Raw genomic sequence first — 22,778 nt, 5'->3', positions numbered from 1 at the left:
ATATGTACTGTTCGGTTCTAATGAATTGTATTAAAGTGTTTTCAGCATATGATTCCATGGTGTGGACTGTATGAAATCATCTGTGTTTCAATGAGATCTTTTATCTTTATCTTTGAATGGGTTGAGGTCTATAGAGCTGTGGTAAGCTGCCCTTCTGAACATTCCAGATAGTGTCATGAGTTGGGAGGAGAAAACCAAGTTTACTATTACATTAAGCTTTTGTCCAGTTAGTTTTAGGGTTACTTGGATTAGTTGCAGGTGCCTGGTTCACTGAGATGAGAAAGATTCTCTGTAGGAAAGAACAGTGTCCTCACTGCTGTGTGGGTACCAGATGAGCAGGTATTGGCATGTATGCCATGAATTCACCATCTCTAACTATTCCATGGTAACAGCATTGAATCAAAATCTATAATACGGGACAATGAGAATAATATTTTAGATTTAAAAACACTGGCTGTTAGAACCAGTTGTCTTCCCCACCCCCACCCCCCGCCCCCACTCCCCCCCCCGCCCCATAGTTTCAACTGCAGCTGCCTTGGATATACAAAGTGAAATTGTATAAATGTTCTTGAAACCATAATGATGGAAATTTGAATAATATTATTTCTCACCTATATAATACTGTCCAGTGAATGTCAATCCTGTTAGGATTAATAAACTCATTTTGTAGTCTTTTTAAATTCTAGTGGGTTTTTTTTCACTGTATTATGGTTTCAATCAACAAATAGTAAAACTATGTGTAACATTATCTTTATATGCAAGTGGTTTAAATATATAAATGAGTCTTTTTAGTAAATTGACAGAGGCGCTGGGCTCATGGTTAAGAACAGGATTGATTATATTCCCCTTCTTCTTCCTTTTTTAGATTTGACTCCTGGGCAGGTTGGCCTGGTCCTGTCTCTTGCCCTCACACTCATGGGGATGTTCCAGTGGTGCATCAGGCAAAGCATTGAAGTTGAGAACCTGGTGATGTTTATCTTAATGTTCTTTATCTTTTTAAGTTTTCTTGCCATTAAATGGCATAAAAGCTCTTCTTATATAATGTATTAAAACTGTTATTTTTATATCATAGATAACAATTTTTTATATGTTCCTCCATCTATTTAAAATTAATGTAAAATTAAAAATTAAAAATATATCTTTTTCTCAGACATGTATGCAGCAGGTTTTACATTCATCACAAGCCAACTTCACATGTAATAAATATGTCTGTAGGAGGAAGGTTCTGAAATCCTAAAGATGATATTAGCTAATTTCTTAGGTGCTTGTTTGTTTTCGTGTCTTAATGGATAACTCTTCATTCTTGGTAAATGGAGAATTTAGTATTTTGAGTTTTTTGTTTAGTTAACAGATCTCGTTCCCCTCCCCCCATTTTAGCATTTATTCTTGTATGTGTTGAACATCTAAATTTGCTGGTGTTCCTCTTGGAATGTGCTATCAGAGGTATCGAGTTATGGTTGTTTAGGAGGCCTTAGTCAATATGTAAATTGTCTCCTCTTTTGAGTATCTATACCTTCTCCTAAAAGAAGAAAAACAATAAAAACAAACATTTTCCATTTCATTCCCCTAATAGAGTACAATGTTAAATGAGGTTTGATGACAATCCAGTTATGTTTGTCTATCACAGGTGGCCCTTCTGTAGCCACACATTGCTGTTTGGTCTTTAAGTGTTCTTTTCTTTGACAAAATTCGCTTGTTTTTGATTCATATGTGAAAAGTAGATCAGTAAAATCTTAACATGTTTAAGGAAGTCGCTGTAAGTGAAAGGGTTAAAAGACAATAAATCTGCAAATCATCAAAGGCTTCATCAAGCTCCTGCTTCTGTCTTTTGGGGTCGCTTAGACCAGTGACTGAGTGACTTCACTTTCACTTTTCACTTTCATGCATTGGAGAAAGAAATGGCAACCCACTCCAGTGTTCTTGCCTGGAGAATCCCAGGGACGAGGGAGCCTGGTGGGCTGCCATCTATGGGGTGGCACAGAGTTGAACACGGCTGAAGTGACTTAGCAGCAGCAGCAGCAACAGCAGACCAGAGACATCCTTAAAATTATAAAAGCAGATATAGATACAAATGCAGAAATTTCACTTACAGTTTCTGAGCATCTATAAGTAAGATGCTCTGTTCCTAACTCATGTGATATCATGTCTTTCAGATGATTTCAGTAGAAAGGGTGACTGAATATACAAACCTCAAGCAAGAAGCACGCTGGGAATATGAGTATCGTGCACCACCAGGCTGGCCATATAATGGATGGATTACCTTTCAGAGGATTAACTTCGCATACAGCTTAGATGGGCCTCCAGTACTTGTGGACCTGTCACCAGACATTAAGTCAGGAGAAAAGGTTTGTTTAAGCCGTTTACCTCTTTAAAATCCAGCTAAAGATTTACCACTGTATCTGCTGCTGTTATTCTTTGTTAGTGTGTCTGGGGACTCTTTCTTCCTCTGTGAATGCAGGTTAGATCAGTGACGTTGTGGGTGAATCTTTCTTGGAAACTGATCACAGAATGGGGATCCTGGGCTTTCTTTCCCTGTGTCTTGAGTTCCCTCATGGTGGTTGATGGGCTCTGGGCTCTGGAACTGGGACTTTACCTAATCCAGGACACTGTATGTGACACCTGATTATTCATGAAGGGTCTTGGAAGTCAGCCCTGGCTCCTTGTCCCTAAGTCACCAATATCTCATTCCTTTCCATTTTTTCTTTTATGTACTTCTGAAATCTTCTCTTCCTCCCATGGTGCCCTTCAGTTGCAGCCTCCTCCTCTGTCTCTTGACTCTTTCTGTAGACTTGCTCTCTGCTAACCCACACTTTCCCATCCCACCCACAGACTGCTTCTTTCTGAAGCACAGATCTTATCCCTACTTACCAGTCTGTGTTAAGATGATGCTGGAACCATAGCACAACCCCAAATCTATACCAGCAGGCCCAGAATCATGACTCAATCATGTGTAAGGAACCAGAAAGTGAAAGTGAAAGTGAAGTCGCTCAGTCGTGTCCGACTCTTAGCGACCCAATGGACTGCAGCCTACCAGGCTCCTCCGTCCATGGGATTTTCCAGGCAAGAGTACTTGAGTGGGGTGCCATTGCCTTCTCCAAAGGAACCAGAGGCCCCAGCTAAAGGCAAAGTCCAGAAATTTGATCAGAGTCAATGAAAGCAGAGCCACAGGAACAGGGAAAGATCCACATGGGAGACATAAGAGAGGCTTGTGACCTGGACTTGCCAGGCTACAGGTCTATTGATATTCCTTTCATACTCAGCTTGAGGCTCTTGGCTGAGACCAGGGCAGAGTCTTATAGAGACTAAACCAGAACAGACAAGGTGGTAGGAGGCTCTTCTCCCATCTACCTCTCTAGCCAGTATGTCTCCTGACTTACACACCCTCTTTGTACTCAGGTAGTGTGTAGGTTCCCCTCAAAGCACCACATTCTCCCAGCCTCCAGTGTGCACACACAGCCCTTCTGCCTCACAGACCCGTCCCCTCCATCATCTAGCTGATGAATGTCTTCATTTTCTGAGTTAATTCTAATGCATCTTCTCTGCGAGACCTTCAATTCTTCTTCAGCATCTTATATATTCTTTTCAAGATAGCATTTATGGCACATCTGTGTTCACAACAGAATTAATTATGGTAGCCAAAACTTGAAAGCATCCAAATTCCATCAACAGATGAATGGATAAACAAATGTGGTGTAGCCTTACAATGAAATATTGTTCAGCTTTAAAAAGGAAGAAAAGTCCAACCTATAGATAAACCATGAGGACATTATGTTAAATGAAATAAGCCAGAAATAAAAGCAACAAATACTGTATGATTACACTTATATGAGGTTCCTAGAGTAATCAAATTCATAAAGACAGAAAGTAGAATGTGGTCACCTGGAACTGGGGAGGGGAAATGAGGAGTTACTGTTTAATGAGTATAGAATTTCAGTTTTATGAAGCATAGAATGTTCTGAAGATTGGTTGCACAACAATGTGACTATGCCTAACACTAAACTGTACACTTAAAAATTGTCAAGTTGGTCAATTTTGTTATGTGAATTTTACCACAGTTAAAAGATAGCACCTGTGGCATGACTTATAAATCTGGGTCTGTGTCACACAGAACCCTGAGGCTTCTTAAGTTCAGGGATCATCTTATTTTCATATGTGTTCCCCAGAAAGTGACATTTTACAGGGCACATAGAGGGTGCTAAGGGACTTCTGGCTGGGTGAGTGAGTAACACACAGGTGTGAGCAGCCAGTAACCAACACACAGATGATAATTCCATAAACAACTGATTACCTAGCATGTTAAATACTTTAAAATTGCTCTCTCCACTACAGACTCATCTAGTGGACTATAGCCATAATTTAATGAATGAAACCCTTGTGACATGGGAGAATAAATATTTAATTTAGTGCCCAAATGATACCCAGGAAGCAGCTTCAGTTAGTCACAGGGCAAAAGCTCCCTTTTATCTATTTCCAGTTTTATTGTCGACCTGGGGAAAGGTGAGGACTCCTGTGCTGGGGAAACATTCACTGCACTTTTGATGCAGTCTTGTCCCTGAGAGCACTGTAGGTGATGTTTGCTTAACAACTGAACAACAACAACAGCAATGTTTCTACCATATTTTTGGTTGTAAATTTATTTCTGTTAATTTGCACTCATCTTAAATTTCCCACAAAGCCAAAAATATGAATTATCTAAGAAACTCTGCAGTATATGTTAGGAACATAACATATTTGTATTCTATCATCTTAAACCCTCAAATCATAGAGTTACCTGAGGTTCTAAAATGTTTGAGGGAAGACTGAATCTGGAGACTGAATTAATAATTGCAATAACATGACTTTTGACATGTGTCATTGTCCAACCACAGCATCACCATTAGCTTAATTTCTGTGTTGGGAGATTATACTCAGGCAGCCTAGTAGTGAAGCCATTTCACTCCACCTGTGTACATCCCAGTATTTCTCTCCTGGGATAAAAGCAATGAAACTCAATGAAAGAAAAGTCAAAGGAATAGAGAAAGATACAAGTGGGAGATGGCAGAGAGGTTTGTGACCTGGACCTGCCAGCCTCCAGGTCTGTTGGTGATGTTCCTTTCACACGCAACTTGAGGCCCTTGGCTGAGACCAGGGCAGTCTTAAAGAAGAGACTAAACCAGAACAGACCTCTTCTGCCTCCCTTTTGGGACACCCCTTTGGTGTTGGATTTGATTGAGAGAGGCTGCTTCAGGGAAGGACGTGGCAATGAGCCAGCCCAGCAGAAGTGGGGTTCTATTCTCTTTCCATCATATCCTCTACTGTCCCGATTCTCAGAAGTTAAGAGTCAACAGGAAAATGTAGTAGGTACCATGCATGTTTCTAATTAATGAAATAAACAGCAAGTAAAAATAAAGACCCAAAATGATATTAAAAAACACTCTAGGCTTTCCAGGTAGATTCTTTTTTTTTTTTTTTTATTCTTCCAATTTTATTTTATTTTTAAACTTTACATAATTGTATTAGTTTTGCCAAATATCAAAATGAATCCGCCACAGGTATACATGTGTTCCCCATCCCGAACGCTCCTCCCTCCTCCCTCCCCATACCATCCCTCTGGGCCTACCCAGTGCACCAGCCCCAAGCATCCAGCATCATGCATCGAACCTGGACTGGCAACTCGTTTCCTACATGATATTTTACATGTTTCATTGCCATTCTCCCAAATCTTCCCACCCTCTCCCTCTCCCACAGAGTCCATAAGACTGTTCTATACATCAGTGTCTCTTTTGCTGTCTCGTACACCGGGTTATTGTTACCATCTTTCTAAATTCCATATATATGTGTTAGAATACTGTATTTATGTTTTTCCTTCTGGCTTACTTCACTCTGTATAATAGGCTCCAGTTTCATCCACCTCATTAGAACTGATTCAAATGTATTCTTTTTAATGGCTGAGTAATACTCCATTGTGTATATGTACCACAGCTTTCTTATCCATTCATCTGCTGATGGACATCTAGGTTGCTTCCATGTCCTGGCTATTATAAACAGTGCTGCGATGAACATTGGGGTACACGTGTCTCTTTCCCTTCTGGTTTCCTCAGTGTGTATGCCCAGCAGTGGGGTTGCTGGATCATAAGGCAGTTCTATTTCCAGTTTTTTAAGGAATCTCCACACTGTTCTCCATAGTGGCTGTACTAGTTTGCATTCCCACCAACAGTGTAAGAGGGTTCCCTTTTCTCCACACCCTCTCCAGCATTTATTATTTGTAGACTTTTGGATTGCAGCCATTCTGACTGGTGTGAAATGGTACCTCATAGTGGTTTTGATTTGCATTTCTCTGATAATGAGTGATGTTGAGCATCTTTTCATGTGTTTGTTAGCCATCTGTATGTCTTTTTTGGAGAAATGTCTATTTAGTTCTTTGGCCCATTTTTTGATTGGGTCGTTTATTTTTATGGAGTTGAGCTGTAGGAGTTGCTTGTATATTTTTGAGATTAGTTGTTTGTCGGTTGCTTCATTTGCTATTATTTTCTCCCATTCTGAAGGCTGTCTTTTCACCTTGCTAATAGTTTCCTTTGATGTGCAGAAGCTTTTAAGGTTAATTAGGTCCCATTTGTTTATTTTTGCTTTTATTTCCAATATTCTGGGAGGTGGGTCATAGAGGATCCTGCTGTGATTTATGTCAGAGAGTGTTTTGCCTATGTTCTCCTCTAGGAGTTTTATAGTTTCTGGTCTTACGTTTAGATCTTTAATCCATTTTGAGTTTATTTTTGTGTATGGTGTTAGAAAGTGGTCCAGTTTCATTCTTTTACAAGTGGTTGACCAGATTTCCCAGCACCACTTGTTAAAGAGATTGTCTTTAATCCATTGTATATTCTTGCCTCCTTTGTCGAAGATAAGGTGTCCATATGTGCGTGGATTTATCTCTGGGCTTTCTATTTTGTTCCATTGATCAATATTTCTGTCTTTGTGCCAGTACCATACTGTCTTGATAACTGTGGCTTTGTAGTAGAGCCTGAAGTCAGGTAGGTTGATTCCTCCAGTTCCATTCTTCTTTCTCAAGATCGCTTTGGCTATTCGAGGTTTTTTGTATTTCCATACAAATTGTGAAATTATTTGTTCTAGCTCTGTGAAGAATACTGTTGGTAGCTTGATAGGGATTGCGTTGAATCTATAAATTGCTTTGGGTAGTATCCTCATTTTCACTATATTGATTCTTCCAATCCATGAACATGGTATATTTCTCCATCTATTAGTGTCCTCTTTGATTTCTTTCACCAGTGTTTTATAGTTTTCTATATATAGGTCTTTAGTTTCTTTAGGTAGATATATTCCTAAGTATTTTATTCTTTCTGTTGCAATGGTGAATGGAATTGTTTCCTTAATTTCTCTTTCTGTTTTCTCATTATTAGTGTATAGGAATGCAAGGGATTTCTGTGTGTTGATTTTATATCCTGCAACTTTACTGTAGTCATTGATTATTTCTAGTAATTTTCTGGTGGACTCTTTAGGGTTTTCTATGTAGAGGATCATGTCATCTGCAAATAGTGAGAGTTTTACTTCTTCTTTTCCAATTTGGATTCCTTTTATTTCTTTTTCTGCTCTGATTGCTGTGGCCAAAACTTCCAAAACTATGTTGAATAGTAATGGTGAAAGTGGGCACCCTTGTCTTGTTCCTGACTTTAGAGGAAATGCTTTCAATTTTTCACCATTGAGGATAATGTTTGCTGTGGGTTTGTCATATATAGCTTTTATTATGTTGAGGTATGTTCCTTCTATTCCTGCTTTCTGGAGAGTTTTTATCATAAATGGATGTTGAATTTTGTCAAAGGCTTTCTCTGCATCTATTGAGATAATCATATGGTTTTTATTTTTCAATTTGTTAATGTGGTGTATTACATTGATTGATTTGCGGATATTGAAGAATCCTTGCATCCCTGGGATAAAGCCCACTTGATCATGGTGTATGATCTTTTTAATGTGTTGTTGGATTCTGATTGCTAGAATTTTGTTAAGGATTTTTGCATCTATGTTCATCAGTGATATTGGCCTGTAGTTTTCTTTTTTTGTGGGATCTTTGTCAGGTTTTGGTATTAGGGTGATGGTGGCCTCATAGAATGAGTTTGGAAGTTTACCTTCCTCTGCAATTTTCTGGAAGAGTTTGAGCAGGATAGGTGTTAGCTCTTCTCTAAATTTTTGGTAGAATTCAGCTGTGAAGCCGTCTGGACCGGGGCTTTTGTTTGCTGGAAGATTTTTGATTACAGTTTCAATTTCCATGCTTGTGATGGGTCTGTTAAGATTTTCTATTTCTTCCTGGTCCAGTTTTGGAAAGTTGTACTTTTCTAAGAATTTGTCCATTTCTTCCACGTTGTCCATTTTATTGGCATATAATTGTTGATAGTAGTCTCTTATGATCCTTTGTATTTCTGTGTTGTCTGTTGTGATCTCTCCATTTTCGTTTCTAATTTTGTTGATTTGATTTTTCTCCCTCTGTTTCTTGATGAGTCTGGCTAATGGTTTGTCAATTTTATTTATCCTTTCAAAGAACCAGCTTTTGGTTTTGTTGATTTTTGCTATGGTCTCTTTTGTTTCTTTTGCATTTATTTCTGCTCTAATTTTTAAGATTTCTTTCCTTCTACTAAACCTGGGGTTCTTCATTTCTTCCTTTTCTAGTTGCTTTAGGTGTAGAGTTAGGTTATTTATTTGACTTTTTTCTTGTTTCTTGAGGTGTGCCTGTATTGCTATGAACTTTCCCCTTAGGACTGCTTTTACCGTGTCCCACAGGTTTTGGGTTGTTGTGTTTTCATTTTCATTCGTTTCTATGCAAATTTTGATTTCTTTTTTGATTTCTTCTGTGATTTGTTGGTTATTCAGCAGTGTGTTGTTCAGCCTCCATATGTTGGAATTTTTAATAGTTTTTCTCCTGTAATTGAGATCTAATCTTACTGCATTGTGGTCAGAAAAAATGCTTGGAATGATTTCTATCTTTTTGAATTTACCAAGGCTAGCTTTATGGCCCAGGATGTGATCTATCCTGGAGAAGGTTCCATGTGTGCTTGAGAAAAAGGTGAAATCCATTGTTTTGGGATGAAATGTCCTATAGATATCAATTAGGTCTAACTGGTCTATTGTATCGTTTAAAGTTTGTGTTTCCTTGTTAATTTTCTGTTTAGTTGATCTATCCATAGGTGTAAGTGGGGTATTAAAGTCTCCCACTATTATTGTGTTATTGTTAATTTTTCCTTTCATACTTGTTAGCATTTGTCTTACGTACTGTGGTGCTCCCGTGTTGGGTGCATATATATTTATAATTGTTATATCTTCTTCTTGGATTGATCCTTTGATCATTATGTAGTGACCGTCTTTGTCTCTTTTCACAGCCTTTGTTTTAAAGTCTATTTTATCTGATATGAGTATTGCTACTCCTGCTTTCTTTTGGTCCCTATTTGCATGGAAAATCTTTTTCCAGCCCTTCACTTTCAGTCTGTATGTGTCCCCTGTTTTGAGGTGGGTCTCTTGTAGACAACATATGTAGGGGTCTTGTTTTTGTATCCATTCAGCCAGTCTTTGTCTTTTGGTTGGGGCATTCAACCCATTTACATTTAAGGTAATTACTGATAAGTATGTTCCCGTTGCCATTTACTTTATTGTTTTGGGTTCGAGTTTATACACCGTTTTTGTGTTTCCTGTCTAGAGAATATCCTTTAGTATTTGTTGGAGAGCTGGTTTGGTGGTGCAGAATTCTCTCAGCTTTTGCTTGTCTGAAAAGCTTTTGATTTCTCCTTCATACTTGAATGAGATCCTTGCTGGGTACAATAATCTGGGCTGTAGGTTATTTTCTTTCATCATTTTAAGTATGTCTTGCCATTCCCTCCTGGCTTGAAGAGTTTCTATTGAAAGATCAGCTGTCATCCTTATGGGAATTCCCTTGTGTGTTATTTGTTGTTTTTCCCTTGCTGCTTTTAATATTTGTTCTTTGTGTTTGATCTTTGTTAATTTGATTAATATGTGTCTTGGGGTGTTTCTCCTTGGGTTTATCCTGTTTGGTACTCTCTGGGTTTCTTGGACTTGGGTGATTATTTCCTTCCCCATTTTAGGGAAGTTTTCCACTATTATCTCCTCAAGTATTTTCTCATGGTCTTTCTTTTTGTCTTCTTCTTCTGGAACCCCTATGATTCGAATGTTGTAGCGTTTAATATTGTCCTGGAGGTCTCTGAGATTGTCCTCATTTCTTTTAATTCGTTTCTCTTTTATCCTCTCTGATTCATTTATTTCTACCATTCTATCTTCTAATTCACTAATCCTGTCTTCTGCCTCTGTTATTCTACTATTTGTTGCCTCCAGAGTGTTTTTAATTTCACTTATTGCATTATTCATTATATATTGACTCTTTTTTATTTCTTCTAGGTCCTTGTTAAACCTTTCTTGCATCTTCTCAATCCTTGTCTCCAGGCTATTTATCTGTGATTCCATTTTAGTTTCAAGATTTTGGATCAATTTCACTATCATTATTCGGAATTCTTTATCAGGTAGATTCCCTATCTCTTCCTCTTTTGTTTGGTTTGGTGGGCATTTATCCTGTTCCTTTATCTGCTGAGTATTCCTCTGTCTCTTCATCTTGTTTAAATTGCTGAGTTTGGGGTGTCCTTTCTGTATTCTGGCAGTTTGTGGAGTTCTCTTTATTATGGCGTTTCCTCACTGTGTGTGGGTTTGTACAGGTGGCTTGTCAAGGTTTCCTGGTTAGGGAAGCTTGTGTCGGTGTTCTGGTGGGTGGAGCTGTATTTCTTCTCTCTGGAGTGCAATGAAATGTCCAGTAATGAGTTATGAGATGTCTATAGTTTTGGGGTGACTTTGGGCAGCCTGTATCTTGAAGCTCAGGGCTGTGTTCCTTTGTTGCTGGAGAATTTGCTTGGTATGTCTTGCCCTGGAACCAGTGTCGGTATGGAGGCATTTGATGAGCTCCTGTGAATGAATGTTCCTTGGAGTCAGGAGTTCCCTGGAGTCAGGGTTTGGACTTAAGTCTCCTGCTTCCGATTATCGGTCTTATTTTTACAGTAGTTTCAAAACTTCTCCTTCTATACAGCACCATTGATAAAACATGTACATTAAAGATGATAAGTTTCTCTACAGTGAGGGTCAGTCAGAGAGGTTCACAGGGTTACATGGAGAAGAGAAGAAGGAGGAAGGTAACAGAGGTGGCCAGAAGGATAAAAGGGGGGAATGAAAAGGAGGGAGACAGATCCAGCCAGTAATCAGTTCCCTAAGTGTTCTCCACCGTCTGGAACACACAGAAATTCACAGAGTTGGGTAGAGTAGAGAGGGGTTAGGGAGGAGACACAGGCGACCTGGTGGAGAAAAAGGAGGGTCCAAAGGGAGAGAGAGCAGTCAAGCCAGTAATCTCACTCCCTAGTGAAAAATGGGTCCTGAAGATTGGGTCCTTAAAGGTACAAAATTGGTAACAAATACATAAAAGCAAAAATTAAAAATCTAGAGTAGAGTTTGGAATTTCAAAAATACGATGTTAAAGAAAAGAAGAAGGAAAAGAAAGAGAGAAAAAACAAACAAACAAAAACAAACAAGGTCGCGAAAATTATAAAGAAAGTACAGGTACAAAATTAATAACTAATACCAGAAAGCGAAAATTAAAAATCTAGAGTAGAGTTTGGAATTTCAAAAATACGATGTTAAAGAAAAGAAGAAGGAAAAGAAAGAGAGAAAAAACAAACAAACAAAAACAAACAAGGTCGCGAAAATTATAAAGAAAGTACAGGTACAAAATTGATAACTAATACCAGAAAGCAAAAATTAAAAATCTAGAGTAGAGTTTGGAATTTCAAAAATACAATGTTAAAAAAAAAAAAAAAGAAGAAGAAGAAAAATAAAGAGAGAAAACAAACAAACAAATACGAACAATGTCACAAAAATTATAAAGAAAATACAGGTACAAAATTGATATCAAATACTAAAAAGCATAAATTAAAAATCTAGAGTAAAGTTTGGAATTTCAGATATACAATGTTATATAAAAGAAGAAGAGAAAGAAACAGAGAAGAAGAAAAAAAAAAAAGTCACAGAAATTATATAAAAAAAAACTATAGGTACAAAATTGATAACATATACTAAAAAGCGAAAATTAAAAATCTAGAGTAGAGTTTGGAATTTCAAAAATACAATGTTAAAGAAAAGAAGAAAAAAACAAAAACAAACAAACAAAAAAAACAAGGTCAAAAAATTATAAAATATATATATATGAAGTTTGCTGAAGAAGAAAAAAATAGGGTCTTTTTTTTTTTTTTTTTTGCAAAGTAATAGGTTATAAAAGTGAAAATTAAAGGAACAATAGAGGGCTTAAAATTTTTTTTTTTTTTAATTAAAAAAAAAAAAGAAAGAATGATCGTAAAAATAATAAAAATATATCTAGGACTTTTTTGTGTTTTTTTTTTTTTGTGGGTGTTGTGGGTTCAGTTCATTTTTGGCTAGTTCCTTGGTCAGATTTATATTTCTCAAGATCTATAGGCCCCTTCCTATGTAGTCCGTAGTAACCACAGGGTTTTGATCTATTGCCTGTAGCTTCCAAGGCGTTTCCCTCTGTTATATCTTCTTCTGTTTGCTAGTCTCTTCAGTATCTGGTTTCCGCCCTGACTCAAAGGGCACGGTGGAGGACACTTTTTTTTTTTTTTTTTTTTAGGCTTACTTGTTCAGTCGCGCTGTGGGGTGGGTGGGTGGGATGCTGCAAACAAATAACACTGGCGTGGGCTTGCAGTGCCTCAGCCACCCTGGGTCTGCCCCCGCTCACGGCGCGTGTAGCCTCCCTGTCCACACTGCTCCGACTCTAGGTTGTTCCGCCGGGAACAATCCGAGGCTGGCTCTGGGCTGCATGCACCTCCCAGGTCCAAGCCGCTCAGGTTCAGGCACTCGGGTAGTCCTCAGAGGCGCAGACTCAGTTGGGCCTGCGTTTTGTGCTCTTCCCAAGTCCGAGCGCCAATTTGCTCTTCTCAGGCGAGCGCCAATGCTGCGACTTATCGCCTCCCCGCCACTCGGTTATCTGGATGTAAAACCGGCGCACCTTCTCAGGCAGATGCTGACCGTCCAGACCCCCAAGAAGTTTTAGTTAGCAAAGAAGCCTGCTTACAATTTTATAGATAATGTCTCTCTGGGGCTGCGATTGCCCCCTTCCGGCTCTGGCTGCCTGTCACCGGAGGGGGAAGGTCTGCAGCCGGCTATCTCTGTTCAGTCCTTTGTTCCGTGCGCGGGCCTGGAGGTCTTAGGTTAGGGCTGGCTTTTCGCGTGGTAGGTATCCCACAGTCTGGTTTGCTAGCCCAAATTATTTCGCTCAGATAGCGCTCAGGGTATTCAGGCCAGATTCTTACTCTCAGCGATGCAGCCCACGCCGCGCCTCCCTGCCCAGCCCCGGTTTGCTAATGGCGGATGCAGGCGTCTGTGCTGCTTCTCTGCTGGGGGAGTTACCGTAGGGCTCGCAATCTGCGAGTTTTAAATTGTTTATTTATTTTTTCTCCCTGTTATGTTGCCCTCTGTGCTTCCAAAGCTCGGCACAGATTGGGCAGTGAGAAGGTTTCCTGATGTTTGGAAACTTCTCTCTTTTTAAGATTCCCTTCCCGGGACGGAACTCCGTCCCTCCCTCTTTTGTCTCTTTTTTTTTGTTTTTAATATTTTTTCCTACCTCCTTTCGAAGAGTTGGATTGCTTTTCTGGGTGCCTGATGTCCTCTGCCGGCATTCAGAAGTTGTTTTGTGGAATTTACTCGACGTTTAAATGCTCTTTTGATGAATTTGTGGGGGAGAAAGTGTTCTCCCCGTCCTACTCCTCCGCCATCTTCCAGGTAGATTCTTAACATGGGCTAAAAGTTTTTCGTTTAGGTGATTTTGTGATTGATTTGATCATTTTTGAGGGTACTTTCTGGGCCATTGTAAAACATTTTCCAGCTCTAGAGGTAGATTGGTTTGTTATTTATTTATTCTTTTTATTGCTCAAAGCTATTACTCGGATAATACATTTTTACAGATGCTTACTAGACCTTGTTATAATGTGAAAATTATTACTATCCTACATTTTCTCATTTTTTACCTAATATTTTTTCAATAACCCCTGTCCTTACTTCCAGATTGTCCCACTTCCCCTCCCAGGTTTCTAATTTCCTGAGACTCAGACTGTGTTTCCAGGGCCAGCAGCACCTACATCACCTGGGAGCTTCTTAGAAATGTAGTCTCAGGTCCACCCAGACCTCTTGACTCAGCATCACATTTGAACAGGAAACTCCCAGTAAAGCCCTTTCTATCCCACAGACAGTTTTTCATGACTGATAATCCATGATTTCCATGAAGTGTCCTTTGACAGTTTGAAATTGAGCTCGTTAATCAACCAAACCCATGTTGTAACTGAGCATGAGGCTATAGAAAGTTCTGTGCCACTTACCCTACAGATTTATTTGCTTTTATGTTCTACAAATTGCACTTTTACATTATAATTCAACTCTATGTGATTCCATTGCATTTATTTGTACCTTTCTAGTGGAGTCTGTTTTTATCACAGGCAGTTTTCATCCTGCTCCCGCCTTCCCCACCACCAGCCTCCTGTAGGGACTGGAGGGATTTCCCACAGATTCAGTCCTGCCTGGACCTGAAGTCAGAGGCAACCCCATGCAGCAGCGTATGTGCAGCTCTTTCTTTACCTGATGGGATCAAAAATGTCTTGCTGCCCTGAGCAGGGCACAAGGTCTCTTTGGCCTGTTGCCCAGGGACCACGAGCCCCATTTAACAGCAGGTTTCTCTCCCAGCCCAGCTGTGGGTGCCGATTCTTCCTGCTGACAGCCAGCCCACCTGACCACGGGTACCCTCTCTGCTTAGAGATGTCATCCTTTTTGACACACCCACCACGTTATACACACACGTGTCCATTGTCATGCTTTACCTCTCTGGCCATAGGATCTATATGGTAGGCCTTCTCCTTTAACTACAGGTACACCTCTCCCCACTTTCTCTGTTCTAGCTACCCAGAGGGCTATGATAAGGTGCCAGGATATCCAGGAGATAAGAAGGAAACCAGCAGGTGGAAAAGAGGCCAGTGCACATGGGTTTGAGTCCTGTCTTGTGACTTATGAGCTCTGTTGTTTCAGACAGACTAATCTTAAAAGCCTCAGTCTTTACTTTTGCAAAGTGAAAGTGATAGGACCAAACCGTTAGGGTTGTTGTATTAATATAAATTAGGGCTTCCCAGGTGGTGCAGTGGTAAAGAACCTGCCTGCCAATGCGGGGGACTTAGAAGATGTGAGTTCAATTCCTGGGTCAGGAAGATCTCCTGGAGAAGGAAATGGCTTCCCACTCCACTATTATTGCCTGGAAAATCCCACAGAGAGAGAAGCCTGGCAGGCTACAGTCCATGGGGTTTCAGAGTCAGACACAAAAATGAGCAACTTTACAAACACACAGATTAATACAAATTAAACAAGATAAGACATGTAAAGCACCTGGAATATAGGCCAGCCCACAGTAAATGCTTAAACACAGATACTTTTCGTTTTCATGAGCTATAAAATGACCTTCATCACTTATACTGTATAAATTGTTTCTTCCGTGAAAATGAGAGGTTGGCCTTTTCAGGTGTATTTATGGCTAGAGGATTTAACTGCTATGTGTGTATCTCTTTCTAGCTTATCATATACCTAAATAATATGGTAATCAATTTTACATAAATTTCTCCAGCTTCAGTTAAAAACCTCAGATCTCTATGGAATGCCTCTTTTGCACAGAACATCACAGATAATCCAAATAATATAAAGGTAAATCCAGTAAATATCCTGCTGTCAACATATATAGTCCAGTTGAAGAAATGAGTAAATGGCTATATTAGCTTTATAGCTTGTGCTAAGTTGCTTCAGTTGTGTCTGACTCTGTACAATCTATGGATTGTAGCCTGCAAGGCTCCTCTGTCCATGGGATTCTCCAGGCAAGAATACTGGAGTGGATTGCCATGCTCTACTGCAGGGGATCTTCCCAACTCAGGTATTGAATCAACATCTCCAGCATCTCCCGCATTGCAGGCAGATTCTTTACTGCTGAGCCACTGGGGAAGTGCTTATAAAATAGAAGGTGGCCACAATTTGTATAGAAATTTAGAAAAAGATGATATAGCATCTGTTAGGGTTGGGAGAAGGCCATGTGGAGGGACAGGGGAGAGCATTTCTGAGGAATTAGGCATGTGAGACACTTAGTGACCTTTGGATAGGGTTTCAGCAGGTAGAAATGTATGCAAAAGACATTTGGGGAGGTGAGATCAGCATAAACAAAGGCCCTGTGCCATGATTCAGTGAATGAAGAATTAGGCACCTCAAAGCATTTAGAGAAATGAACTACCAGGTGTTTAGCACACATTTTCACATTCAACCCTCATAACTACCTAGTGACCCCAAGGAAGCTGATTCATGGAGAGGAAGAATGGAGAAGTTAGTGGGGACAGGTTTGTAGAAGAGACTTCCTGAGGTGGAGTGCCAGGCACAGAGATGTCCTTCGGTAGTTTAATCTGAGAAGTGAATGCATGTGGACCTGAGCGGACAGATGTGGTGGGCAGGGAGCCAGGAGCTGTTGTGCCTAGGAAGCTGATTCCCATTTTTGGAATCAAACTGATGTCAATCAAAACAAAATTATGTGGTTTGTGAATGTGCAGGAAAATGGATGAGAATAGAAAATGATACTATATTTCTGGAGGGTAGGTTGGCAGTACTTAACAGCGTCTTCTGAAAATGTTCATACCTGATTCTCAGCAGTTTCACATCCAAGAATTTATCTTAAGGAAAGAAGGTTGTTTCCAAAGATTTAGCTTCAAGGATAATAAAGTTATTTATAATAATATATATTATATATGATATAATATATAATATGTAATAAAATATAGAGACTGAATATCCACCAATATGAGATTTGCTAAATAAATGATAAAATACACTGTAATATTATGTACCCATTAAATAAATATTTTTATGAAATACTAAATGAAAACAGATTATAACAATATACTCATATTAAACTTATTTTGTTTAAATATATGAACTTACATCTTTAAAAACACATACACAGAAATAAAGAAAAAAATAATAGAAATAACACACACACACAAGAAAGAAAATGTATCAACATCTTGTCTGGTTCAGGATAGTGGAGTAGAAGGGTGTATGCTCATCTCCTGCAAGAACACCAAAATCTCAACTAGCTGTTGAACAACCACTGGCAGGAGGATGCTGGAACCCACCAAAACAAGATAACCAATGTCCAAAGTCAAAGAAGAAGCTGCAAAAAGATGGTAGGAGGGGTGTAAACATGATAAAATCAAATACCATATCTGCTGGGTGGGCAATACACAATCTGGAGAACAATAATACCAAAGAAGTTCCCCCACTGTTGTGAAGGTTCTGAGCCTCATGTCAGACTTGCCAGCCTGGGGATCTAGCAGAGGGACTGGAAATCCCCAGAGAATCAGTCTTCAAACACCAGTGGGACCTGTGGGACTTACACAGGACTAGGGAAACAGAGACTCCACTCTTGGGGGGCACAAACAAAATCTCGTGTGCATCAAGATCCAGGGAAAAGAAATAGTAACCCCAAAGCAGGCTGAACCAGACCTACCTGCTAGTGTTGGAGGGTTTCCTGTGGAGGTATGGGTGGGCAATTGTTTGCCATGGAGATGGGAGCACTGGCAACAGCAGTCCTGGAAGGAGTTCCTTGGCATAAGTCCTTATGGAGTACAGGATTGGTTGCCTCAGACTAAACAAGGAGCAGGGAGGAAGCCCAACCCTGCCCATCAGTGGATAATTGGATTACAGGTTGACTGAGCATGGCCCTGCCCACCAGACCAAAACCCAGTTTGAAGAAATAATAGCTGAAAACTTCTCTAACAATGGAAAGGAAATAGTCAACAAAGTCCTAGAAGTGCAGAGTCCCAGGCAGGATAAACCCAAGAAGGAACACCCAAGATACATAGTGAATCAAACTGACAAAAATTAAAGATAGAGATAAAATATTAAAAGCAACAAGGGAAAAATGATAAATAACATACAAGGAAATCCCCATAAAATCATCAGCTGATTTCTCAATAGAAACTCTATAAGCCAGAATGGAATGGCCTGATATATTTAAAGTGATGAAAGGGAAAGACCTAAAACCAAGTATACTCTATCCAGCAAGACTCTCCTTCAGATTTGATGGAGAAATCAAAAGCTTTACAGAAAAAAAAAAAAAGAGAATTCAGCACCATCAAACCTGCTTTACAAAAAATGCTTAAGGAACTTCTGGAGGCAGGAAACACAAGAGAAGGGAAAGACCTACACAAAATAAATCCAAAACAATTAAGAAAATGGTAATATGATCATACATATTGATAATTTCCTTAACTGTAAATGGATTAAATGTACCAACCAAAATACATAGATTAGCTGGGCAAATGAGAATATGTGCATGTATGCACTTCCACTTACTACATCACTCTACTTAACCCTCCAATTTGTATGTAATTATTTTATATTGTTAGGTTAATAATGTTTCCATTATGTCTTGCAATTGTAATTATCTTTTTTTTTTTTTGGTCTAGCTATTCAATGTGAAAACTGATAAACATATTTTAGTATTGTAATTACATAACTATTGTTCACTTAATACCATTGTATCATCATTCATCAACAGAAAATCATAGAATTCTATATCACTAAAGCTACCATTTAATAGAAAAACTTGTAATCACCTTTTAAAATCCAGATGCATAATAGGGTTATCTTGGAATTTTTTTGAAAAGTACAAATGCCCAGGTATTGCTATTTTTCTCCAAAGCTCCTGATGTATTTCTAATGAGTGGCCATGTTTAAAAAGTAACTGGACTATATGATGATCTTTCACTTTTATCTAGTATCTTTCATTTTTTCTATTTTCTATTCAGTGTTTCCAGTATATTTAGTCCATATTTCCAACTTTTCCATCTCTTTTTTATTATTCTTTCTCAAGCATAGTTGCAAAGCTTTTGTATAAATATATGTATAGTATTTATAATATATGTGTTTTAGAAAATTTATGCATTTTTGCCCAGATGAAAAAAATTATGACCTTTTGATTCCACTTGTTTGACTTGGTATGCATAGAATGCTGGATTTCTAATTTATATTCACTCAAAACTTTGATATACTTCCATGTATTTTGACATAAAATATTACTGCTAAACATCTAGAAAATTTATTATCTTAGTGACTTAAAAAGCATTTTGAATAAGGCCTGAAACTTCTAATCCAATTATGGGAATATAAAGAAATACTATGTTGTAAAAATGAAACAAAACAAAAATTAACAAGTAATACCGTATTATTAACTAAAGTACAGATTTTGTTCAGTTTTCACAAAATTTTATGCCATTGTCCATTATTTATTTTCATGCCTTATTCAAGATTCCACATTGTATTTAATTGCATTGAGCAGCTTAAGACGCACACAACAAATTCTGGTAAATTCTCTTTTCATTTTTATTCTATTACAAATATATTTTTTTTAATTGTCCTTTTTATGGCTTCTTAGATGCACTCATTTAAAAATAGACATTTAATTTCCAAATACTTGAGATTTAATTTATAGTATCTTTATACTGATTTCTCATTTAAATGCTTTCTTGTCTGCAGTAGCCCTCTGTGTTTTTTTCAGTCCAACTTTATTGAGGTTTACAATGACTAAGTCAAAGATCTCTCTTGGTAAATGTCATACTGCACTTGAAAATATGTGGGTTATTTTCAAATATCTTTTGATATTCATCTCTAACATAATTCCACAGTAATAAGAGAACAGACTCTGTATGATTTCAATACCTTTGGAACATGAAACTTTTGCACCTTGATTTATGTCTCTGGATATGCTCCTGTGTCTCCTGGCTTACAGTCTGTGGGAACTTGAATTTGTATCCTACTGTTGTGTGAAAACTGTTTAAATCTTAATTATGTTGAATTGGTTCATAGTGCTTTTCAGGTCTATATCCTTCTGTTTCTCTGTGTATTCATTCTATTATGGATATCCATAGCTATATCTTTCTGCTTCTCTGTATATTCATTCTATTAATTTTTGAGAGTTTGATATTGAAACTCCAGCTGAAAATCTTAATTTATTTACTTAAAAAATAATTATATAGTGGAAACATATGTAACCTTGTTCTATATTTTCCAAGTCTCCTATAAATGTGTTATCACAATTTCCTGATTTAAAAAAATATATATATATATCAACATCTTAATAATGGTTTTATCAGAGTGCTGGGATAATGGGTAGTATTTATTAGCTTTTCAGGTTCATTTGCACTGGCACTTATTATTATTAAGAAAAGAGTTTATTTTATTTTTAAAAAGATGATGCAGCCTGGCATTCTGGTATTGAATGTAGGCATAAAAATGAGTTTGAGTCATGAAACATTGCAGTAGAATATTCAGGGGTTGCACCATTCCAGACTCAGGGAAAACTGGAAGTAATATGGCTGTCATGAGTCTATCAGCTTGGCAAAGAAGTAATGAGAGTAAATTAGCGAAGTTGGAGGAAGGGGCTGTTTTGTGGTTTTGTGTGGTCACTGGGTATCAGTCATGTTGAGTTTGATGTTTAAAGAGAGATCCAGTTGATCATGTCTAACTGCACATGTCTTAAATTCATGTGGTTGTCAGAGACCAACCCTGCTCTTGGAAAAATGGAAAATAGTAGTCACAAAGCAGCTTAATTAAGATTTTCTCCAGTTTTTGGTGTTAGGAATGTAAATTTATTTATACTCATGATAATCTCCACAGGAAATTGGTAAAACCCATTTGCAACCCAGGAAATACACAGACTATAGTTTTCATGACTCCTTTGCAGGAATAGCCTGGGCTGGGTTTTCTTTCACTTGTCTTCTTCATAAGGTCCTCGCTGAAGTTTATAGCTTATAGTCTTGTGATTGAGAGCAGCTCTTGGTGCCCCTGTATATCGTGGCCCTTTTACCCGGTTTGCAAATATTCCAGTTTATACAGATGGATCAGTTTCAGTAGAGCTGATAGTATGGGAACATACACACACTCTCACAGACACAGTTCTCACCTGTGTCCTGATGTGTGTCAGTTTACATATGAGAACAGCCAGAAGTACAGGCATACTTTTTTTTTTTTTTAAGTTTTATTTATTATTGGCTGTGCTGGATTTTATTATTATTATTGTTGTTGTTGGTTTACGTATGCTTTCCCTAGTCGCAGTGAGCATGGGCTATTCTTGTGGTGCACTGGCTTCTCATTGCTGTGGCCTCTCTTGTTTCAGAGCACAGGCTCTAGGCACTCAGGCTCAGTAGTTGTAGCACAAGGGCTCAGTGGTTGCAGTGTACTAGCTTAGTGGAATCTTCCTGGATCAGAAATCGAACCTATGTCCCTGAAATTGACAGGTGGATTCTAATCCACTGAGCCACCAGGGAAGTCCTAGACATAGCTGGTTTTATTGTGCTTCATAAATAGTACATTTTTTTACAAGTTGAACATTTGTGACAATCCTGTATCAACCAAGTCCATTGGCACCATTTTTCCTACCGCATTTGCTCACTTTGTGTCTCTTTGTAACATTTTGGTAATTCTCCCAATATTTCATAGTTTTTCATTACTATTTGTTATGGACACCAGTGATCTTTAATGTTACTACAGTCTGCTAACGGCTCTGATGGTTAGCACTTTTTAGCAATAAAGTATTTGAAATTTAAGGTACATATATTTTTTTGGACAAAATATTTTTATAAACTTAGTATACTACAGTTCAGTTCAGTTCAGTCGCTCAGTCATGTCCGATTCTTTGCGACCCCATGAATTGCAGCATGCCAGGCCTCCCTGTACATCACCAACTCCCAGAGTTCACTCAGACTCACGTCCATTGAGTCAGTGATGCCATCCAGCCATCTCATCCCCTGTCGTCCCCTTCTCGTCCTGCCCCCAATCCCTCCCAGCATCCGAGTCTTTTCCAATGAGTCAACTCTTCGCCTGAGGTGGCCAAAGTACTGGAGTTTCAGCTTTAGCATCATTCCTTCCAAAGAAATCCCAGGACTGATCTTCAAATGGACTGGTTGGATCTCCTTGCAGTCCAAGGGACTTTCAAGAGTCTTCTCCTACACCACAGTTCAAAAGCATCAATTCTTTGGCACTCAGCTTTCTTCACAGTCCAACTCTCACATCCATACATGATTACTGGAAAACCATAGCCTTGACTAGACGGACCTTTGTTGGCAAAGTAATGTCTTTGGTTTTCAATATGCTATCTAGGTTGGTCATAACTTTTCTTCCAAGGAGTAAGCGTCTTTTAATTTGATGGCTGCAGTCACCATCTGCAGTGATTTTGGAGCCCAGAAAAATAAAGTCTGACACTGTTTCCACTGTTTCCCCATCTATTTCCCATGAAGTGATGGGACCAGATGCCATGATCTTCGTTTTCTGAATGTTGAGCTTTAAGCCAACTTTTTCACTCTGAACTTTCACCTTCATCAAGAGGATTTTTAGTTCCTCTTCACTTTCTGCCATAAGGGTGGTGTGTGTCATCTGCATATATAAGATTATTGATATTTCTCCCAGCAATCTTGATTCCGGCTTGTGCTTCTTCCAGCCCAGGGTTTCTCATGATGTACTCTGCATATAAGTTAAATAAGCAGGGTGAAAATATACAGCCTTGACATACTCCTTTTCCTATTTGGAACCAGTCTGTTCCATGTCCACTTCTAACTGTTGCTTCCTGACCTGCATATAGGCTTCTCAAGAGGCAGGTCAGGTGGTCTGGTATT

General features: G+C 38.6%; 1 protein-coding gene across 1 annotated transcript in view; it reads left to right on the top strand.

Moving 5' to 3' along the window:
* Positions 1 to 22,778, top strand: part of LOC133243938 (ATP-binding cassette sub-family C member 4-like) — a 230,057-nt gene that overhangs the window by 137,635 nt on the left and 69,644 nt on the right. Inside the window, 2 exon segments of the mRNA XM_061410646.1 lie at positions 866 to 966; positions 2,154 to 2,345. Coding sequence (XP_061266630.1) covers positions 866 to 966; positions 2,154 to 2,345 — 293 coding nt within the window.

This window comes from Bos javanicus, unplaced genomic scaffold (genome assembly GCF_032452875.1).
Source record: "Bos javanicus breed banteng unplaced genomic scaffold, ARS-OSU_banteng_1.0 tig00001600_1, whole genome shotgun sequence".
Lineage (NCBI taxonomy): Eukaryota > Metazoa > Chordata > Mammalia > Artiodactyla > Bovidae > Bos > Bos javanicus.
Note: the sequence above shows the minus strand (reverse complement) of the source record. Positions and strands in the feature narration are given on the sequence as shown.